General features: G+C 39.5%; 1 protein-coding gene across 1 annotated transcript; it reads left to right on the forward strand.

The window, feature by feature from the left end:
* The first annotated feature begins 501 nt into the window (after positions 1-501).
* MMD (monocyte to macrophage differentiation associated) lies at positions 502-20456 on the forward strand. The gene is made up of 7 exons (XM_072881198.1): positions 502-831; positions 7239-7320; positions 14385-14545; positions 15384-15458; positions 15879-15980; positions 16823-16892; positions 18219-20456. The coding sequence occupies exons 1-7, from the start codon at positions 803-805 to the stop codon at positions 18417-18419; spliced, it is 720 nt and encodes a 239-aa protein (XP_072737299.1). The 5' UTR covers positions 502-802; the 3' UTR covers positions 18420-20456.
* The last annotated feature ends 1882 nt before the right edge of the window (positions 20457-22338 follow it).

The following is a 22338-nucleotide window of genomic DNA, read 5'->3' on the forward strand; positions in this document are numbered from 1 at the left end:
CGCCACATCCCTTGTGGAAGGGCTCTTTCAGCTTCTAGAGTTTAAAAATCAGGCATGCTGAAATCGCCAAGTCCTCATCTGTCTGCTTATTCGGGTGAATGTGTTGAGATAATGGCAATTCAGCCACTATCTCCCGTCACTCGGTGCTGTTAAATCGCGGCCGCCCCTCTCAGGGCTGCGGGGGATGAGCTGCAGCCTCGGCCCTCGGGGAGCCCTCAGCCCCCGACATTGCTGCTGCTGCTGCTCCTGTTGTTGTTGTTGTTTTCCAGGCCGACCCTGGAAACCCGGCTCAGCCTCGGCCACCCTCGGCGCGACCCCGCGGCCAGGCCGCGGCTCCCGGTCCCCGCCGGCCCCCGCCCGGCGCTTCCACCCCGAGCCCCCGGGGCAGAGGTGGCCACCGCGGCGGGCCGGCCTCCGCCAGCAGCCGTGGCCTCCCCTCGCCAAGGAGGGTCCCCCGCGCCAGGCCACCTCCCCGCCACATCCGCCCCGCGCCCTCCCGCCATTGCCGCGGCGCGGCTGGGGCGGGCCGCGGCGGGCCCGGCCGCTGTGGGCGGGCAGGGGCGGAGGGAAGCTCTCGCCGGGCGGGCTGAGAGGAGCCGAGAGGCCGGTTAAAGCGGCGCCCGCAGCCGCCCGCCCGGCTCCCGCGCCTCACCGACGGACGGCGCCGGCCGTCGCTGCGCGCCGCGGCGGCTCGCACGCCAATGAAGGCCCGGACTCCGGCCCTCGCCGCCTCAGGAGCCGCCCGCAGCCTTCCGTCCCGACCCCCCGCCCGCCGCCCGGCCGGGGCGGGCGGCCCGGACCCATGCGGCGGCTCCAGGAGAGGTTCAGGAGGTGAGGCTGCCCCCTCTCCCGGCGGGGACCCACCCCTTCCTTCGCGGGGGACCGGGGCCGTCCTCCGGCGGGGCCGCGCTGCCCCGGTTCGCCTGGCCGCCCTGAGGGATGGGACCCCCCGGCCGCCCCCGCGCCTCTCTCACGGCCGGGCGGGCACGCTGGGGCTGGGGGCCCGGGCTTCCAGGGTTGTGTGAGGGCTGGGGTGGGGGGTCTCCGACATTTTCTTGTTCCCTCGCCCGATTTCGCCTGTTCCCGCGCGGCCCCGCTGCTGAGGCGCCGGTCGCCGCCCCCGGAGCCGAGGGCCCGCGGCATCGCCGGTGCCGGCCGGGGAGAGCAGAGCCGCCCCGCCGGGGTGTGAGGGGGGCTCTGCATGCCTTTTATTTATTTTTTTCTTTCTTTCTTCCCCTCCTTTAAATGGGTGAAGGTTCACGCATCCGGCCGTGTGTCACAGCCGCGGCCGCGCTGCCTCCCCCGGCCGCGGAGCCCGACCTGTGGCTCCTGAGCCGTGCCGCTTGCTGCCCACCGCGGGGCAGGGCTGGGTGAGGCGCCCGCCGGCTGCTCCGGCTCCTCTGTCGCCGTGCCCCTCAGCAGAGCGCCGGTACTCTTTGTTCAGGTGTCTCTCGGGACGGAGTGAAGATGCTGCTCGTTCGTATTCACGGGGGGTTGGTTGGGTAACGGTGCGGTTGAGGTTCTTGGGTAAACGTGTATGTGGGCTTTAGGTACTTCATTGTTCAAAGTCCAGGTGCAAGGCCAATAACTGCTGCATGACAGTCTATCTCCCAGATGAGATGAGTTTCTTCGATGGCTTCCCTCAGCAGGTACACTGCTGTAGGGCTGCACTGCTCTCCTTTCACCAACTTGCTCAAGAAACCAAAGTCTAAGTTTTAAAAGGGAAATAAAATTGAAAGAACTGAAAGAGAGAAAAATATCAATGTGGTCAGACCTGGTTTCTGTACTAGCCCACACCTAGGCTGTTAGGCTGGCTGATACCCTGCCCCTGAGCTCAGATGTGCTGCAGCACCTGATGTGACTTCTGTTCACTCCGCACTCTTCACTTGAAATTTTGCCTTTCATACTTGACAGAAGGTTGAGGAGTCTTTTGGGAGGTCAGTGGGATGCACAGGCACTTTTTTCCATGACCTAATCTATGTATGATACCACAATTGTTAATGGATTCTCAGAGTACCGCAGATTTCATTTTATCTTTAGTATCGTGCTGTAAGTACATGAACCTTTACACAGCATGTGATTTCACTGATATTTCCAAATAAGTGGTCTGCTTCTGTACTGATCTGAATTATTTCTGTGACTCAGTTGTTCAGCGATAGTAAAGATTATGTGAACAGCTACAAACCACAACTAGATATTTTCTAATCCAGGAAGGAAGGTGCCTTGTCCAGAGGAATATGGCTCTATTGTTAACTGAATGCACTGAATTTGTAAAGAGGAAATATCTGCCAATTTGGTCAAAGAAATCAAGCTTTTTATAAACCTATTTATTTCTCTTCAAAATCTTACCTAGATGGTCATCATGAAAATGCAGTGCTGATCTATTTTGACGTGCTTGTGATTTTTTGTTTTTTGTTTTTCCTCTCAAAAACAAAGAGCCTAGACAACATAAAAATTGCTTCAGTATCTAAATATGTAACCCCATTTAATGTATGCTACTGCTGTTTCTGTGGAGTTATCCCCACCTTGTTGCAGTTTCTCATATGCTGTTATTTATTGCTTATTAGGTCTAAATGGCCTCTCCTGCTGCTGGAAAGCACAAGAAAAGAAGATACAAAAATGGGTAATGTGCTTTTAAGCTGGTAAAAGGAAGTATGAGGCCTTTTGAGCTGAATAAAGGAAATGTACTTCCTGAAAAGACTAAAAAATCCAGATCTTTGAGGCTATTATCAGTGCTTGCTGTTTTTACTGACATTTTACTTCATGCTTCAAAGAATAATTAATTCAGCAGATGGGAATCGAGAATAAGGCAAGATATGAAAGGTACTTTTCTCTTCTGCAGTTTTGGGCATAAGCTTGCTGTGATACCAGACAAATCCCATATGAATATGTGCAATAGATTTGGGATTATCATTTATTTTTCTAAGCTGGGTTTGCATGCAAAGACAAAGCATTAAGAACCCTCAGATTTTCCTCCTCCTTTCTCTCCCAAATACTATGATATCTTAATTCTGGAATCACTATGAAACATACAGCATTTACTCCTTGGATGAGAACAGAAACTTGAGACCAGGGGTCTCTCACAAAGGATAGATCAGTTCATATGTTTAACATTTTAAATATTTTAAGTGTTTCAAGATCAAAGTTCAAGTAGTGTAAAGGGAGGGGTATGAGTTTCTTCTCTCTTGTTTTAAATTGTCATATGTCTTTCTCAATACCCCTTTTCCACTTATTTTGGGAATGTGATCATGAAGGAAAGTTGTTTGCATGCTGTGAAATTATGAAGCTTGGACCTCGTTGGCCTTAAGTAGTTCTTGAGCTTTAAGAATGCATTTAAATTGTGAAAATGAACTCATAACTCAGTTCAATGCAAAAACATCCTGCTCTCATGGCTGGCTGCAAGTAGTTATTAGTCTGTTAATTTCAGAAATATAAAATTCTGATATTGAAGGAGTTAATATTTTATATTAGAAATCTTGGATTGTCAGTATCTTAAATGGAGAAGTATTTATGCATTCTTGTGAGATAATGCTGCATATCCCCTGATTAAATGACTCCGGTTTCACTAGAGTTCCTATTAAAGAATACATTAGAGATTTGTTAGAGAATCAACAGGCTTCACTTAAAGATGTTTCCTGTAAATTGTAGTCCAGTTCAGTGGGACCTTATCAGGCTGTCCTGCATTTGATAATAACCTTAATGGTTGTGTTATAGAGAGCTTTATTAAGGAGTAAACAGCACCTGAATGCTTTATATCAAATTTCCACTTTTAGGAAGGTGAGATTATATTCCTCACAATTGTCTTTTTCAGAAGAGGTAAAATTGACCTGTAGATAGGAGAAAAAACAATGTCCCTGTGTTGCAGTATTCATGTGGCAGAAAACAAAAAGCATCTGTTGTTGGTGATGGTGTGGGCTTTATTTATTTATTTATCTTTAAGAAAGAACAGAAGAGTTTCTGCCTCTAGGCTGTGAATAAGTCAGCAGCCAAATTCTTCTGCCTTTGTATTGCAATGTCATACGTATATATAACTACAAGAGTATATGTCTGTTTCTTTAACAATATGTGTCAAAATAATTTTTCCTGGTTTTGATGAGTACTTCAGTGTAGTCTCCCAAAGCAGCTATTTTCAAACTTCAGGTCTGTTTCTTAAGGCATTAAACTTGAACTGTGAAACTGGAAATGAAACAAACTCAAGAGAAGCATTGGCTGGAATTATTGCCTTATTCAACCACTTTTTAAATGATCCTTCCTCTAAAGTTGTTCTGATAACATTTATAAATAGTATTATAAAGAGGCATAGGGAAATAACTGAAGCTTTGCTTTACTGAAAATGTTGTCTGTGAGTCGTGTGACCTGAGCAAATACGCTCCAGCATTTGCTGCCTGGGTCTTGCAGCCTGTTGCAGTCAATACCTTGCAGGAGGGGTGCAGGCATGTCAAATATACAGCAAAGTTAGATAGTGGGGTGTTTCAAGATCCTTTTCTTTAAGGTAGAGGTAAAGTCTAACTCTCCCTCTCCTGCCAAAACACTGGTGTTATTAGTATAAACATGTAGGTGAAGGGGATGGGTAAAGTTTTACTAATGGTGGTGTACTGCTAGAGCTCTGGTGGAAGAAAAGCAAGTTCTAGCTGTTGTGGGAGTCCAGTAAAGCTTTCTGTTCAACAGCCATGTTACTAACCATTTTTGTTGTTGTTTTAAATTAAATAATCAGAATTGAAGTATTTATTTAAAAAGAAAAATGTTTGAAATGTTTTCTAAGTGTGAAGTTTTCTGAAACCTGATGCTTGTCTGTTTTACCAGCCTCAAGATACCACACAGATGAACGAATATTTGCATCATTCCTGTGTTGGCACAAACAAAGGGGGGAAAAACCCAACCCTTTGTGTAGATAACAGAGAAAGGATAGTTTTGTTAATGTCTTTATGTTCTGTTTTACTGCTAATAACGCTGTCTTTACATTAGTGAGAATAAGAGGTCCTAGTAAGAAATGGACTTTTCTGAAGTGTTGGTTCATAATTCTGTCTGAAATCTAATATTACCCCAGGCTCTGTTGTGACTGCTTTAGAAAGATCCAGTATCTTTTCTACTAAATAAATATAAATGAAAAGGGAAAAAAATTAGAAGTTATCCTCTAATGGATAATAGAAGGTCCCATTAGCAGGCTACCTTCAATTATTTATAGATTTTTAGATGATGATAATATCTTATATAGAAGTTTGGAACAATAGACATTATAAAGCTAATACTGAGGATAAGCTTATTCCTTTGGGTTCTTTAGCTGTTTGGGTTTTTGTTTTTTTTATTTCCTACTTCTTGTGAGACTTCCAAGGTACCACTATGGCCTTTGGAGTAACGTAATAATATTCTAGATGTAATCACTGAAGGGTTTCCCATTACTTTGAATTTATGGAGCTGGGCAAGGGCAGTCTAATCCTGGTCACTCAACTGAGCCAATAGATGCTTTTATTTTTAAATGTGTTCCTAACTTGGCATCAGAACTGAGTAAAGTGAATGTTCCATCTGTAGAGGATGCTGAGATAAGTCTTTAGCAGCTGTTGAAGACCTGTATGCACTGGGCAACAAAATAATTTTCCAAATGTTCTGCGAGCCTGTGTGTATGACTACAATGTCATTATCTTCTTGGAGATGAAAGCAAGGTGTCATTTGTCACTGACAAAAGAATTGCCATTTTTTAACAATATGTTAACCCCCGAGGAATTATTCATTTGCTAACAGCCATTTATACTCAGCGTCTGTGAATGAAATTCACATTTTTCTTATCCTTTGTATTAGTAACAGTTGAAACTGTTTTTTGAAATTGCTACAATTTGGACAGAGATCATGACACTGTGTTATTTATTCAATGCTGTTAAATTTTTGTATATTAGTTTAGAAAAAAAATGTTTACAAATCACTTAATAAATCAGTCAAGAAAACTAAATGTCTTATATCCCAGAAATCTGGAACTGCTTACTTAAACTAGAAGATTCTGGTTGGGTTTTTTTGGTTGGCTGTTTGTTTTTCCCTGGTTTGAGATTGGCCAATATTTTATGGATGTCATAAAAATAGGACTGGTTTTGACTTAAACCAGGAGGGACATGGGGGAGGACCAAAGTTTGTCTAACAAGCTCTTTATATAAATCTAGCTAACAAAGCTGCTCTCAGTTCTGAACATACAGACATGTTCTGTATTTGTTGTGAGGCTGTTCCTGGCTTGTTGGATACCTGACTAATTGTCAGTGCATAGTTTTATAATAGTCTGGAGTAAACTAGAATTTATTAGTGAAAGAGAATCACTTTTGTATTATAGTAGGCTGTGCTGGGATAACATACATGGTACTGTAGCTGGAGTGGTTAATAACTTTGATTTGACTGGTTGCATATAAATGCGTGCTGTCTTTTAGAGGTTTTTATACACAGATTTAAATTTTGTAGTTTCACAGAAACAACTCAAGTGTTTAGTTTTTTTAGAATAGTTAAATGCAACGTTTGTATTGGCTGGTTCTTCCAAAACTTTCTCAAGTTTCATCATATTTTGTTTGGCTTGCATAGACTATGTTTGGTGTGATTGTTTGTTTGTTAGGTAATGTTTGAAAATTCTTAAGAGAAAAAGGTGGAATGTCTATGGTAAGTTTCTTGAAATTTTTCCTCTTTGGAGTTAACCATTAGAGTCTCCTTTCATCCCTCTGTAGCTCAGATCTTAGTTATAGGCAGAAGATAGAATTAGCCTCAAAGAAAAATCAAGCCATCTAATGCTCCAAACACAAATATTACTTGCTGTAGGAATTGAAAAGTCAGTGTTCAAGTTGGTTTATTCCAAGGTGCTATAGAACTGGAATATTGCTGTAGTTTCAAGAACTTCTTAAAAGAAGAGTAACGCTTGGCAGCTATGATGAAGTCCGTATGTCAAGAGCAATTTGAGTCCATATTATGTAATTTAAATAGGAAATAGTTCATTCTTCATCCGACTGAGCTGTTGGAAAAGAGAGGGTCTGACTTCTGTATGCAAAGTCTTGATTAAAGATAACCATCCACTGTGACAGGCAGTCACAGAAATTTATTTAACATGTTTCTGTTAAGAGAACTTATCTGGGAGAACTTAGAATTTAAATAACAGTTACTTTTAACATGTCTGTACTTATTTTTAACACTACTAGGTTGGAGGTATTCCTTTATGACACTCCAAAGAGATTGTTTATTAACTTTCCTAAAAACGCCTCTTAATTATTCAACAGGTTCATGAACCACCCAGCTCCAGCAAACAGCCGCTACAAGCCCACTTGCTATGAACATGCTGCTAACTGTTACACACATGCAGTAAGTACATTTCCTTTTTTCTTTTTTTTTTTTTAAACCAGATGTTTCAGTAAATTTTTGTGGGTTTGGATGGCTAAATGCTTACCTTTGCCCGAGTGTATTCATATTTACAACCTCTCTGGTTTTGTTATATAAGCTTCAGCTATAACAGTCCAGAAAATGTCATATTAATTAGATGGCTGGTAATCACTCATCCCTGTTCTGAATCTCTAGGAGCTCCAAATGCTTCATAAGATTCCTTTTCACCAAAATAAGTTCCATGTCTTCAGATGTTTTTCCTCTGTCCCAGTCAAAGGATGACTATGGTAAAGTGAATATAGGTGTATACAAGTTAGTCTTGCAAGGCAGATTTCCCAGTACTGTGCTCACATGGTATTGTGCCAATTGTATACTGGAAGTATATGAAAGATTTATTCATGTTAGAAGTGGAAGGCTTCGTAAGACTAGGTATTAGCTAGAAGAGCTAGAATGGCTTAGTATTGATTCTTCGAGAAATCCTCTGTTTTGAAAGAGGCACTAATAATGCTGACAGCCCTACTAAAAATCCTAGTGTGTCCTTATTTTCATAATGTATGGACCCATACTAGATTTGACTATACAATATACACAAAATAATGAAAGCAGTCCCTTTTTCTTTTTTTTTTCTTTTTTTTTTTTTAAGTAATTGGGAAGTTTAATTTGCTGTCTGGCACTTTGAAAAGGACTTTAAAATGTGTGTGTTTGTTTTTTAAGATAGCATTTGCCCTTTTATAAAAGCAGCTTGTGCTTCTCCTCAATCCCTTGTTTAACTCCAAATGTGAAGTATGTTTGACTTGACTTTGTCCTCAGACTCTTATCTCCAGTGTGTCTGAGTGAGCTACAGATATGAATGCTCAAGGTAGTGCATGGGACTCTTCAGTTCTAGAAAGAGCTCTGTTCTTCAGGATCCGTCGTGTTTGTTTTTATAAATAACCAGCATGCAGCTCTGTGTTGCTGGTAAAAACAGAATCACCTTAGTTTACATATAGAAAAGGTAACTGAAGCCTGTGTGTTTTTAAGCCAAGGGTCTCATGTACAGCATTATGTAAATATATGCTTATTTGTCTAGAGAATGAAGCAACATTCTGTTAGTTAGCACAAATATGTAGTTTATCTCATAATCCTTGTACAAATCTTGTTTACTCTGGCCAAAAAGTTAGATTTCAAATGATCTGGCAGAAGTTGCTGTACTCCTTAGCAATTCTAGCCTTCATCTAGTTGAAAAACAGGCATGTCTTATTCCTGCCTGTTAGCAGTAGGTTACAGCCAAGATGTCGTATCAGTATTTTCTGGTATGCTGCAGTTTCTGGTGAAGCTGTCTAATTACTTTCTGAACAGTCAAGCTACGTGCTAAAACCTACCGTGAACTGTTAACAGCTTGGGAATATGCAATGTTAACATACCCGTTGGAAGAAAATGAAGTGTAGTATAAAAGAGGGATTGTTACTCCTTAAATAAAATTGTATGCAATAAATAACTTTTAATCAAAATTTAAAGCCTTGAAATAGGAATCTAATCTGGGAAAGCACAGTGGATTATACAGAAGAAGCTGGGGGGGATGCTTGTTTCTCCTCTGTTACAGACTGTTTTACTAAATGTTAGAAGGTCAAGTGGTTGAGTCTTTGCTGCTAGATTACAGTCTGAGTTTTCAATTAGACATTGATGTAATTTCTGCAAAACAGAGTTTAGCAATGGTTCTCCATATATTTTTTTCCAAAGCTTTCATAATTCAGAAAGTAGTCAACTTGTATTTTACGAGCGTGGCTGTACTACTTGGTAGGTATCCCATCTGTTTTTTTGACTTTAAAATACACAGTAGTCAGTTTAGGCAGCTGCTTTTCAAAAAACCCCAAAACAATTAATAAATGGAGATACAGAATCCCATGCATAGCTTTTTGTTACAATACTTAAAAGCTAACTTTGTGTAACATAGGAAGGTATCTTCAAATTTCTAACTAGTAAGGCTATTTAAAATGTCTTGATTTTTTTTAGCTTTAAATGAAGCACTGACTTGTCTTTAGACAGTAGGAGACAGGAAGGGCAGCTAAGCAGTTGAATACAGAGACAGAAAAGACTGCTCTGTGTTTAGAAGAACAGGAAGGAAACTGTATGAGAGAAGCAAGAGTCTAAGAATTTGAGTTGTAAGGTAAGGTAAATCTAAGGAGGAGGATGGGTCTTTCATGATGAAACTGTCTAGTGTACATAAGGTTTATCAGACAAAAGATATGCTCTGTTGTATTAAAACCTCAGAATTTAGGCATGGCTTGCTTTATACGGCTCTAAAAGTTTCTTCCAACTGCCTTAAAAGGAGGAACTATTCTTAAAATAAGTTACAGTCTCTCTATTCCATTCTTGGGTTGTGCAGTGCATGGAAAAAAGAAGAAAGAAGTACACATATTTCAAAAATGAGGCTTGGAGCATTTACCAGGCCATTTGAGCATGGAAGAAGGGGTCATCAAAATTTCAGAAGCGCTCTTATGATGAAAATGTTTCCATTGTACCTGACTGATATTAGCAGTTTCTCTGCTCTCTGTGTATTTCACAACCTAAGTTGCCAGTAGGCTTCCCACTCCTTGATGCTTGTCTCCCTATTTGAGAAGAGAAAATTGATGAGTATGGAGACACCATACTTGGCTTCAGGGCTACACTCCTGGAGCAGGCAGCTTGAGATGCACACAGTCCTTCATGGTTCCCTCTAAGTGTCACATGTGAATTTGGCTGCTTTGTTGATCTTTTAATTGCCTTCCTTTCCAAAGAGGAAATGTAGGGACCATCTTTTTGCTGTTAGTATTTCCCTCTCAATGAAAGGCACATGAGATTGCAACAATAACACCATGCTTTGCTACAGTGGCTTGTGCATCAAAGGTCATTGTCGCTGACTACATGACATGCATAGCCTTGTGTGCAAAGAAAATAACTTAATTTGGCATGAATGTTATGTACAAAAGCCAAATTTTAAACAGATTTTTAAACCTCTCTATGGGACAGATTGTCTACAGAAATACAGAAAGAATACAGATAAAATACTGACCTACGTACCAGTATCCTAAGCAACCCCAAATCGATGGAAGATACCAGATACTTTGCTATAAGTTAGTAACCAGAGAGTTTAATTTCCCTGAAGTATGCCTGATCAGATTTACAGCTTACTGTTTCAGCATCTTTCTTTGTGCCGTAAGGCTTTTTGCAGTGGCTGCTATTTGTGACAGTAGGAGTTGTGGTAGTTGGTTTGCCAAAATACATCACATGGGGATTGTGCCCAAGTCTCCTCTTAAAGATTCCTGCCTATAGCTGTAAATAAATACATTTTAATCCTTTGTCTTCCTTCTTATTGCAAAGGGGTTTGTAACTTCATGCTCTCATTTTGTTCTGTCATTTCTCTGGAAAACTTAGTGAACCTGTTGCCTACTCCCTTGTTCTGTAAATATCTCTACCAGCCCCATTTCTGATTTAGCAAGTATTAATGAAGGTGCTAAAATTAGTAAATTGGAGCATCACAGTTCTGGTTTTGTTCATAGTACATTAAGTTGATGGGTTTGACGATATTTATTTGGAAGAGTTGCACTTCATGATGACATAAGCAAAGCTTTTTGTGACTTGTAGCTAGTTTTATTACTAGGAATGTTGGCAACTTAGAAATGCTGTGTCATTGCTGTAAAATGACACAGCACAATCACACTCATTCTATTAGTGCTGATTCTTTGAGCACCTTTTTGATAAATACTCCTTCTTGTAAAGAACTGATTGATTGCTTCTCCATTCTGAAGATTAAAATTGAATTCTTGCGCTAGAGGTTTTTTTTCAAATGAACATGGGAAAATCTGTCTTGTTTTGTTGACTAGAGTGTTATATTTCTTTTTTAAGATGGATCTTGGATATAATGAAGTCCATTGTATCATATGTTATCTGGTATGGCTTTAGTATTTAAAGAACTTTTATCCAGTTGGCTGGAACAGCAGGGTATCATTTCTGCATTTTGTCTTTAATCTAGCTATTTTTTCATCAGAAAGAGAGTCATAAAACATCTCTTGTTTAGTCTAACTGTTCCCATGATGCGTATCAGGCACAGAGGGGAAGCGTTTCCAAATAGAATACTTAGAAAAAACAATAAATCCTTCTCATGTTAGTATAGTGCTGTTCCCTGTGAGAAGTAGAATTGTTCTTCAAAGCCACGACAAGGCAGAAAAGAGATTAAGTCAGCTCTTCATCCTTGTACTCATTTGTAGCTGTATTCTTCATTCTGAAGGTGCAAAGAAAGAGGTGATAAGAGAATTGCTTATTTGTTTTAACCCTGTACTTTATATACAATAATTACTGGAAAAAGTGATTGGCAGCAAACTCTGTGTTGGCCCATTTGAGCATTACACATCATAGCCTAACTTGTGAAATACTTACTTTAGTAGACTAGTAAAAAGCTGGGATATCTGTGTAAGAAAGGCAAGTTGTTCTGTGTCATATCTAAATCTAGTTTCCAAAGAGATCTTCCTTCCTATAAAATGGTCTCAATCAGAGCTCCAGGCAGAATTTCTGAGCAACTCACACCCAGGCTTTTAGTAGGGAATTAGTAGGGGTTTGCTATTTTACCTAGTTACTCGTGTTCACTTGTGGGTACATAATCTCTCTGAAACCTTTTTAGTCTCTGTCAAGTGTAGTCAAAACTGAAACTTGACCAGAAATTGGGAAGGAAACTGATGACCATGGATACAGCATGACTGCACAGCTTAAAGAAACATGGCTAAAAAACTGTTTCTGGAGCTTAGCATCTTCCTGTCTTCTGCAAAAACTAAATGAAACAACTGCCACATCTAATCAGTTCCTTGCTGTCCCAAGGGCTTCAGCCACACTTTAAACTGTATACCATATGTGGAAAACAGGAGGGACTAATCTCCTGAGGATTGAAACACTTTAACCTTTCTTAAATTTGGGGGCTGTCCAGGATATCTATGTGGAAATTTATGGTTTGTGATAAATGAGAAGCCAGACTGGCAGACTATTTTTGGCCTTAAAGTGCATAAGGTCAACTTCCATAGTCTCATTACAAAACTGATGTCATGGTTTAGCCCCAGTTGGCAACACAGCCGCTCGCTCACCCTCCCCCCCACCCCCGGTGGGATGGGGGAGAGAATCGAGGGGGGGGGGGGGGGAAGTGAAACCCGTGGGTTGAGATAAAGACAGTTTAATAGGGCAGCAGAGGAAGGGAAAATAATAGTGATAAAAGAATGTACAAGTGATGCGCAATGCAGTCGCTCACCACTCACTGACCGATGCCCAGCCAGTCCCCAAGCAGCGATCGCTGCCCCCCAGCCAGCTCCCCCCAGTTTCTATACTGAGCATGACGCCATATGGTATGGAATAGCCCTTGGGCCAGTTTGGGTCAGCTGTCCTGACTTGGCAGAGCATGGGAAACTGAAAAGTCCTTGACCAGTGTAAGCACTACTTAGCAACAGCTAAAACATCAGTGTGTTATCAACATTATTCTCATACTAAATCCGAAACACAGCACTATACCAGCTACAAGGAAGAAAATTAACTCTATCCCAGCTGAAACCAGGACAGCTCAGAAAGTGTTTTCACCTGTGGTCCAAATGCTGTGGATATAGGAATGCCATACTTTTCATTTGCATGGCTCTACAGCTTTTGGCATAAATGTACCAAATCTTGCAAAAAGGAAGAAAATGTAATAGTAATGAAGCTACAGTTGATGTACTTCAAAAGCCAGAAGTAAAAGCCACATTTTTGTTTTGTTTTTTTTTTTTAACTCTCTGGATTAACTGACTGCTTTTCAGATTCATTTGTATACTCTGCATCTTCTGCACTGTGGCTGTGATAAGAGCCTCATTTTCTTCTAGTCCGTAGGCAGATAAAGGACAAAGACAGTGCAGGGCAGGCTAGACCAGAACTTTGCACGCTAAGCTATCAAACCTGTAATGCAAAGCAGAGTTGCCAGATTTGTTCAAACATTACTTGTTCCTAGCTTTATTGTTTAGCATGTGAGGCTTGGGTTAAACTATGAAGAATTTAACCTATGAAGCTTATTTACAATTCAAGTTGAACAAATTAACATCTTAAGACACACTGTAGGGGCTGGAAGGGAACTTGTGTGGCATATTTAACTTAGAAGGCTGACAAAGATATGCCTTCATAGTGGAAGGAGACAGGTAGAAATGTCTGAGCCAGCAGGTTCTTTTCTTTAAATACTTGTTGGACATGCTTGCTTTTTTTTTTTTCCTAGTTTGTTTTTTTCTGAATGAGACAAAGGTACATGATGTAATTTATTCTGGAAAGGAGTGTAGTTTTAAATGTATATGAAGCCTGCAGCCCACTTCTTAGATACGTCATGTGAGCATGCTAATTCTATCATGACGTTCTAACTGGTTGTTTTGGAAGATCTGAACTAAAGCTGTTTGAGAGGGAGGTGGTGAGGAAAACAGACTTGGATACACTGCATTAAAAGAACATCTTCTTTGTGCATTAAGAATCTATTCATAAAAGAAGTTTGCAGCTAGTTTATTTACAATATCTAAAACTCAAGTTCTGCAAAGCCTTTGCTTAATTCTCTTGTCTTCTACTTAACTGCATACTTCTAAATGCTTTATTTTTTCACTTGGGATTTAAGTTTATTTTGGTCTGTCCTGTGCTCTGCCTCTATGCACAAGAGGTGGTTTAGATCCAAGCCTAAAGTAAGATCAAAACATTTTAAAACACAAAGCAGAATGTGAAAATAAAAACAGTGCTAAGACTTAGCAAATTCTTTTGTTTGATTTTGTGTCATGGCTAGAGGAGGTAGTAACCTAGCCTAATACCATGTGAGGAGAAATTTATCACAAACGGGTATAACCTAAATGTCTGAGATATTGTCGAAGTCTTGACACTTGTGTGTCAATGTACACCTAAATGAAAAACTTGGTCCTGTTAGGAGCATGCCATCAAATGTCATACATGTGGTCTTATGGTAAACAGCAGTATTATCTGCCCTGCTTGTTGCTATACTGTGGTACTACGTTGGCTGTGAGTAAAGACTTAACAATGGCCTTTTGTTTTCTTAGTTCCTCATTGTTCCTTCGATTGTGGGTAGTGCCCTTCTCCACCGGCTTTCTGATGATCGATGGGAAAAGATAACAGCATGGATGTATGGCATGGGGCTCTGCGCACTCTTCATTGTCTCCACAGTATTTCATATCGTTTCTTGGAAAAAGAGTCACTTAAGGTATCACTATAAGATGTAGAAGATGTTTTCTTTTCATGTTCTGTGAGGGTTTTCCATTGTGTTTCTCAGTCAAAAACATGATTTTGCAGAAGTCTGGAGTGGTACCTTGTACTGAATCATGAAAAAACACCCTTCATTCTGTTGGAAGAAATGGTGAGCCAAGCTCATATACAAACAAACTTTAATGTCTGCTGCTTTTTCGCAAGGAAAATATGTGTTTTTCTAGGCCCTAGTGGCTCTTAATCCAGACATGGAATGGGAAAAACTTAATCTAAGTAAGTGCATGGTGGATATAATCCCATTGCAGAAATGTGAATGCTGTCTGGGACTATGGCATACTCAAATACTTTGAGGAACACAGAGCTTGCCAAGAGAATGATAATACAATACACAGTTAACTAGCAGAAAGGCTCCTTGGGAGCAAGGCAGCAATAGCAAAACTAAGATGTAAATTTTTTTTTTTTTTAGTTGTTTTTTTCCCCCCATTATGACTCATATATGATTCTAGGCCATCAATTGGATGTAGCAAATAGTCACTAAATAGTAACAGTTTCTGGATTAGACAGAGTTGATGGGACAGCTTTCTGCCTTCTTGCCAGAGAGCAGGATGCGTGATGGGGTGGAGATGGGGAGAGGAATGGAGGAGTGCTCATCTCCTATGGGTCTCACTTATGACCTCCAGAAGCTGAAGTCAGCTGAATAGCCTTCCAAATTATTTTAAGAAGTTATGGAACTGATGGTATTTTCCGCAAAGTAATTCCAAAGTGTGTGAGGAAACTGAGATGATACAAAAGTCTTTCCAAAATCTGTCTTGGTGACTTGTCCTCTCTCTTACTAGGACAATGGAGCATTGCTTTCACATGTGTGACAGAATGGTGATCTATGTCTTTATTGCAGCATCATATGCACCATGGTAAGAAATCTGAAGCGCAGCTTCAGAATTAAAGCTTTTTCCATTGTAAGCAGTTGTAAACATTGTAAACATTGCAGCTTTGCAAAATCTATAGGTATCTTCTTAGATGCAATTGACCACATTCTGCATTGTGAAATGCAACACAGTGTATTTCCTGGGATTTGCTGAACAAAAAGTAATATTAGAAAACAGCAGAAAGTAGTTTATTTATATTCCACATACCCCAGTTTATGCTTCCCTCACATCAATGCAAACACACCTTCTGCTTCTCTATGTACAGAATGTCCAAGTGTCTTCTCCTCCATCGTGCCTAAGTTATAGCTCTGAATATTTATTTATTTTTATCAAGCCCTACTACTCTTGTGTCAGTATGGTCCATTCATTCATCACTTTTGTCTCTTGAAATCTTTGTACCTCCAGGTTAAATCTACGTGAGCTTGGACCTCTAGCATCTCACATGCGTTGGTTTATCTGGCTGATGGCTGCTGGAGGAACCATTTATGTATTTCTCTACCATGAAAAGTAAGAATTATTATTTGCATTTAACTTTAAACTGAAATTAAAAGGTGGGGGCTTTCTTGCTTTCTGAGTGTTCCTATCCAGCCTTTCACACATTGAAATAAGAGCTTTGAAACAGTGGAAATAGGTGATGAGAATGATGCAGACTTACTTCTTGTCAGAAGATAATTGTATTCACCCTGTCATAACATGTCTTTAGGCTATATTGTTGTCTCCTCTTAAAGAGGTGGGAGGGAAATATCTGCTTTTAAAACTTTAACTTTTTGCTACAAGAAAGCAGGGGTCAGAGTGGGTAGGGTAAGAAACCAGTTGAAATGATGGCTTTCTTACGCCCCTAATTTATGTAGCTTGTGTATAGATTGTACTGCAACATTATATTGTTTATATATACTGATGCATATTGAATCCTGCTGCCTTCTTGGTTTTGTTTTGAGATGCAAGTCCTTGAGTTTCAGATCTGAATTCTTGAGCCTGCTTTCATTACTTCAGAGAGCAAGACCCAGCTTTTTTGTTTTGGAGATGAGCTATGGAGGTTCTTGTCAAATAAGAAAATATAAGTTGTCTCAATGTTTTATTCTCACTAGTACTTAATGCAAGTGAATGCATCTAGGCAGTATTTAGAGAAGAAGGTATTGCCTGCAACTGTACGATGCAGAGATAAATACTAGCTTTACTTTTGTCATAAAACAATGGTTATCTATCTGCATAGAAAGCTTTTTGAGTAGTTTAATGGACCCACGCTAACACAAAATTTAAAGTGTTTTGTTTTGTTTTGTTTTTACTGTTGAAGGAAATGTTCATTCTCTTGTACACCTCCTCAAATGACTCAAATAATTCCTTTTTAGGTATAAGATCGTTGAACTCTTCTTCTATTTAGCGATGGGATTTTCTCCTGCTCTGGTAGTGACATCCATGGTAAGGAATGTGACTATTAACATTACAAACACACAAACTTTCCTTTTATAACTAGCTTAAGTTCCAGTGCAGCTCTCTTTCTTCTGAAAAGATGTTAATTTTAGTCCACCGTAATTGTAAATGTTCTCTGCAGAAGAACCAAATATAGTCAGTTATATTTTGGGTTTATAGTTTACATTCAGTGAAATGCTACCTTGTTTTGTTCAATCTGGGCCGCAGGGTCTAGATAAAAAGAGCTTAGATTCCAAACTTCACTTCTGAAGACCCTCACTTCTGAAAGGATATTGGACATAACAATTACTTCCATTTTAGTAAAAATGATAAAGATGTCAAGTACCTTAGCCCGTCAAGGAATGTTTCTAGACTTTACTCTTTATGAACTTACTTAATGCCCACTTACCACTTACAAATTGGGAAAGAAGCTTTTTCTTTAGGAAAGTGGAATGGACTTCTGATAACACATTGTCCTCTTTCTCGGTATATGTAAGAGCTCTCTGAAAAATCTAATCAATTGATTCTGTGGTCTGGACCAAGATGGGGGAAGTAAATTGATTCTTGCCCATTTCAAAATTACTTAGGGGCAACAAAGCAAGAAGATTTTTGCCTCTTACTGGAGGCTTCTTTTTATCAGTGAAGCATGGAAAAATTGAAAAGTTGAGAAGCAGTTGAACTGTATCAAACTGATGCACTGTATCAGGGATACTTGATCTCTCAGCGGCTGGCTTTTTTTTTTTTCTTTTAAAAAGGTGTCTTGGTGCATCTGTAAAGCATCCTACTCTGTCTTGCCCGCCTCAAAACTTTGACTATTATTTATTTATAGTTACACATTTTAAATAACTTTGAATAACCCTCTCTGCTGCTAATATAAATCTGATACCTCTACAAGGTAATGCCAATTACAGTACTTAACTGTTCCACATGAATGCTGTGCTAGACCAAAACCTTGCTGGATCCTTCATCCAACTAGTAGGAGTTGCGTTAAATTCACTCTTACACACAGTAATGTGGTTTTCTTTTTCTCCATGCTTGTCTGCTCTGCTAATGAGCATGAAGCAAAACATCAGACTTGTCTTAATTCTTGAGTTATCCCGCTATTAATTCTATAGTACTATTGAGACATATTATATAAATATATTATTATACATTTCACAAAGTGTAATCTAAATGTTTATATACTGATTTTCTCACTTGTCCATTTCTCATATCCAAGGTGTTCTGAGTTATGACAGCCAGCTTTTGGAGGGGGGGGACACTTTGTATTTTGTGCATAAAATACCCTTTCCCTCCTTTACACCCCACCCCTAATCTTTCCTTGTTAATTGACAGAACAACACCGATGGACTTCAGGAGGTTGCCTGGGGAGGCTTGATATATTGTCTGGGTGTGGTGTTCTTCAAGAGCGATGGAGTCATTCCATTTGCCCATGCCATCTGGCACATATTTGTGGCCACAGCAGCTGCTGTTCATTACTATGCCATTTGGAAGTACCTTTACAGAAGTCCTGCAGACATAATTCGTCACTTATGACATATATATATATATATCTATATATCTATATATAAATCTGCACTTGGCCTCTGTAACAGTATTATTCGACTTAAGGAATTCGGGGAAATTGGAAAATTGCACAGAAAAACTGCACTGACTTTGGTAGTTCTCTGAACACAATTACTGTGAACTGAAGTTGTATGTGTCCTGCAATTGCCCATCATATGGCAAGTGCTGTAAATAACGAAGATACTGTACTGCAGTACTAAGAGTCCATTCCATGTTAGTTGAACTGGCTACCTGATGTTTACAAATAAATTTTGTATTCTAGTTTAATTTTACAATTTTTAACTACGTGAATTTTTCTAAATTAGTGATTCAAATGGTGAAGTCAGTGCAATAGCGAAAATCTAACTCTTGATTTGAAATAGGTTTCTATCACCTTTCCACTAGTCATTTACTAAACAGGAATCACAGATGAATAATCTACTTTTACCACCCATTATCTTGGTATAATGTGACTTTTATAGAAACTTTTTGTGTTTTTTGTAAACTTTAAAAGTACATTTATTGAACTGAAAACACACAACTGTCATCTATGCAGTTACTCATGTTGCAAAATCTTGCAAGAAACGGTTACATTCCACATACTGTACTGACAAGCAAACACTGTACCTCTTCCAAGGGTTGTATGACAGGTGTAATTGTAATAACCACTTTTCCGAACTAGAATCTAAATGTGATTCTGCTGAGTTTTAACATGACAGTATTCTGCTCATCTATAATACCACTTAAACAAGCACCTTAATTTGGCTTTATCTGAGATGGAAATGAAGTCCTTTAAAAGAAATGGTTAACACGAGTTTCTCCTTGAGGTTTCCCAGTTCTACTCCGTGCCGCCCAGCCAGGCAGCTGTTTGGGTGAAAGCTGCCTTCCCAAAGGTTGGCAGTGTTAAGGAAGGTGGACAGCTCTTATCCCCCTATCCAAACCAGAGAGTCAGCCATTTCTCCAGAGTATGTATACACGTATCGGTGCTGTAATAGTAAGACTTGGATTTTCAAAGGGATTTAAATTTCGGTGGAGTTGTTCTGTTGGGAAATTCTGGTCAGAGCAATTGCTGACCACTTTGAATTTGTGGTTCTTCACAAGCACAGCCTTTCAGGGAGAAGAGCTTGAAGAACTTGATACAGTGTCACTTGTCATTCTGGGACTTCACACAGAGTAAAACTGGTCTTTAATTGTATTGCTGTCTCATTGTACAGGAAAACCAGATGTGGTAGCAAGTTGTGATTGTAGAACACGTGCATTAAATGACCAGATGTAGAAGAGTCATTGTAATACTGTTTGTCCAATAATTGTATCCTGTCCCACTATATAATGAATGTCTTATATTAAGATTGACTTTATCCTTTTTCTAATTTACTCAGTTTTTCATGTCAGTATTTAAAAACAAAACCAAAACGTGTTGCCTTTTTCAGATTTTGTTCTGGATATTGCCTGTCTGCAAACAATAAGTAACAAGATAGGGAAGTTTTTCAAGGTACTGTTTAATATTGCACCTAGATTTGCCAGTGGGTTGCATATTTTAGAATATATACCTTTGTATACGGAATTTACAAGAGGGACAAACTTTCAATTCAAGGCATTGAAGAAGAATTGCTGTACGGTGTTAGCAGGTGATTGGAGAAATGGCACCACTACAGCGGACTAGTTAACTGCCCCAAAAGAGAACAAATGGAACAACTGGGCAGGTAATTCCTAGTACAACAGTCTCACACATCTGGATGCCTCAGTTTTTTAACATTGTGTCTATTTTAATATTTTCCACTTTTTGTGAGTTCATATGTTTTGTTTAAATGCAGTACTGTCAAAACCACTAAAATACATGTAAAGGTTTTCTGTAGTCAAAAATGAAACTATTGCTTGAATATGTTTGTTTTAATTTTAAGTTAATTTTTCATGGCATTGCTTTTTGGAGTGTTTGAAATGGTTTTTAAAAAAAATTCAATTCGCCAAAAATATTTTGAATTACTGTATTCTAGTCAATATGATATTGAATGTACTAGACTAACAATAAACATTTTGTGCAATTTGGAAACCGTTGTATTCTTGGTGGTTGGGTTTTTTTCCTCTCCATCCCTTATGCAGGAAAGTAAGGGACTAACACTGTTGCCACTCTTGACATGAGCGATCCAGAGTTGAACCTAATGACCCTCATGCTTGCTCAGTCAACTCATTAAATAAAAATAGTAGGAAAGGCTACAATCCAAATTATTCAATTTGTGGTATGGAAAAAAGTATGTTTATGTGTAAATTTTGGTTGATATTGGGAACTTGCTATTTTCCCTTTTGCTGTTCTGGATCAATTTTCTTGTACCATTATATACTGGGGTTTGGGTTTTTTTCAATTATATAACACTAAAATACATCATTTTGCTCCTATCCCTATAGGAGTATCATTGCATTAAATATAGACAAGCTGAACTAAAAATGCATTTCTGTCTGGAAAACAAATATGTCAATTGGCCTTTTTTTTTCCTCTAATTGCCGCTCTCCAGGCTGATCCCTCCCAGGAGTAACAATAGTGCTTTTTCTAGTAACGTTTGCTGCCGTAGCAGAGATGTGATTTCTTTGTTTTCCTGAAGCAAATGTTTTTAAAAGCACTTGCTTCTGTATTTTCTATGCCTCTAGGTTTTAGAAGTTCAACAAGTACCCTGAGTTTAAATGAAGCAGTGATAACATGCGTTTTAGTTTTGCAGATGGATCTTTCCAGAGGATGTCTAGGATGCAACAGGTACTTTGAATACTGGGTACTTTCAGTCTCATCACTTCTAGGTCGTATTTTTCTAACACAATATTGTGTGCATCTAAAAAATAATTCAGTTATCTGAAGGGATTCATTTAAGGATTTATTCTAGAGTGCACTTCTTTATATTATATTGTTTTTTAACTCAACAGCAGCAAGGAATGCACAAAGAAAGTATTGATTTTTCTTTCTGTTAACAAAAGCAGTCATAAAAGCAGGCTTCTTTTCCAATTCTGTCTTCCCCACATCCCTCTTCCTTTCTTGTAATTATGGTAAGAAATTGTATTAGTCTTCCAGTTCTAGGTAAGTAATGAAGTCCTTTCAAAGGAGGCTGGAGTGTCTGAACATGGTTTTTGCAACCTTCGCTGTAGCTATTGAAGGTATGGTGTAATAACGGGATACTCCGAAGACTCTTTGAAATAGTTGTTTACCAAAATTTTAAAGTTACCTAAATTCCAGATCTTAAGAACTGCTCAGTGTTAGCAGACAGACAAGGTGGTTCCATTTAATGTGGTTTTACGCAGTTTTGTTCTAATTAATTGGGTTTTGCCTGGTTTGAAGCGCCAAGCCTGCGTCAGGCAGGCAGTGTTCTGGTTGTTCCGCAGCCCAGCAGTTCCACAATGTTGGCAGGGCACTGGGTGGAGTAACGCACTTCTGGGGCTCAGGGTTATCACTGTGGTAACCAAAAATTGCGGTATGGTTTCTTACATTATTTTCACAGCTGGTAACTGAACCCTTACATGCTGATATGTGAATTGTGTAAATCACATGGTGTCATAGCATTTTTAGAGCTGCTTCTTGGTGAAATGTGTGTGTGTCGGGCTGGAATGAGAAAGTTAAAGAGAAGATACTAAAGTTCTTCATAGAGGCTTTTCTATTAACCTCTTGTTTAAATGTCCCTCACGCTTAGGACTCTACTGCTTGTTTGGAAACCTTTTTGAGTCACTTACATAAATCTTTATTTAGGTCTGGTGTAGTTAGTGATTTCTCTGGAGCTGAAGGCTGCCATGCTCACATCATGTGCTTGGCAGTCTTTTCTCTGTGCTCTGCTATTTTTAAAAGAATGCAGGATGTTAGTCTCTGCTCACTAATTGCTTTCACCATCAGTAGGTGTCACAAGATTAAAGCTAAAAATAGTCAACAGAGAATGAC

Source organism: Ciconia boyciana, chromosome 16, assembly GCF_034638445.1.
Source record: "Ciconia boyciana chromosome 16, ASM3463844v1, whole genome shotgun sequence".
In the NCBI taxonomy this organism is placed as follows: domain Eukaryota; kingdom Metazoa; phylum Chordata; class Aves; order Ciconiiformes; family Ciconiidae; genus Ciconia; species Ciconia boyciana.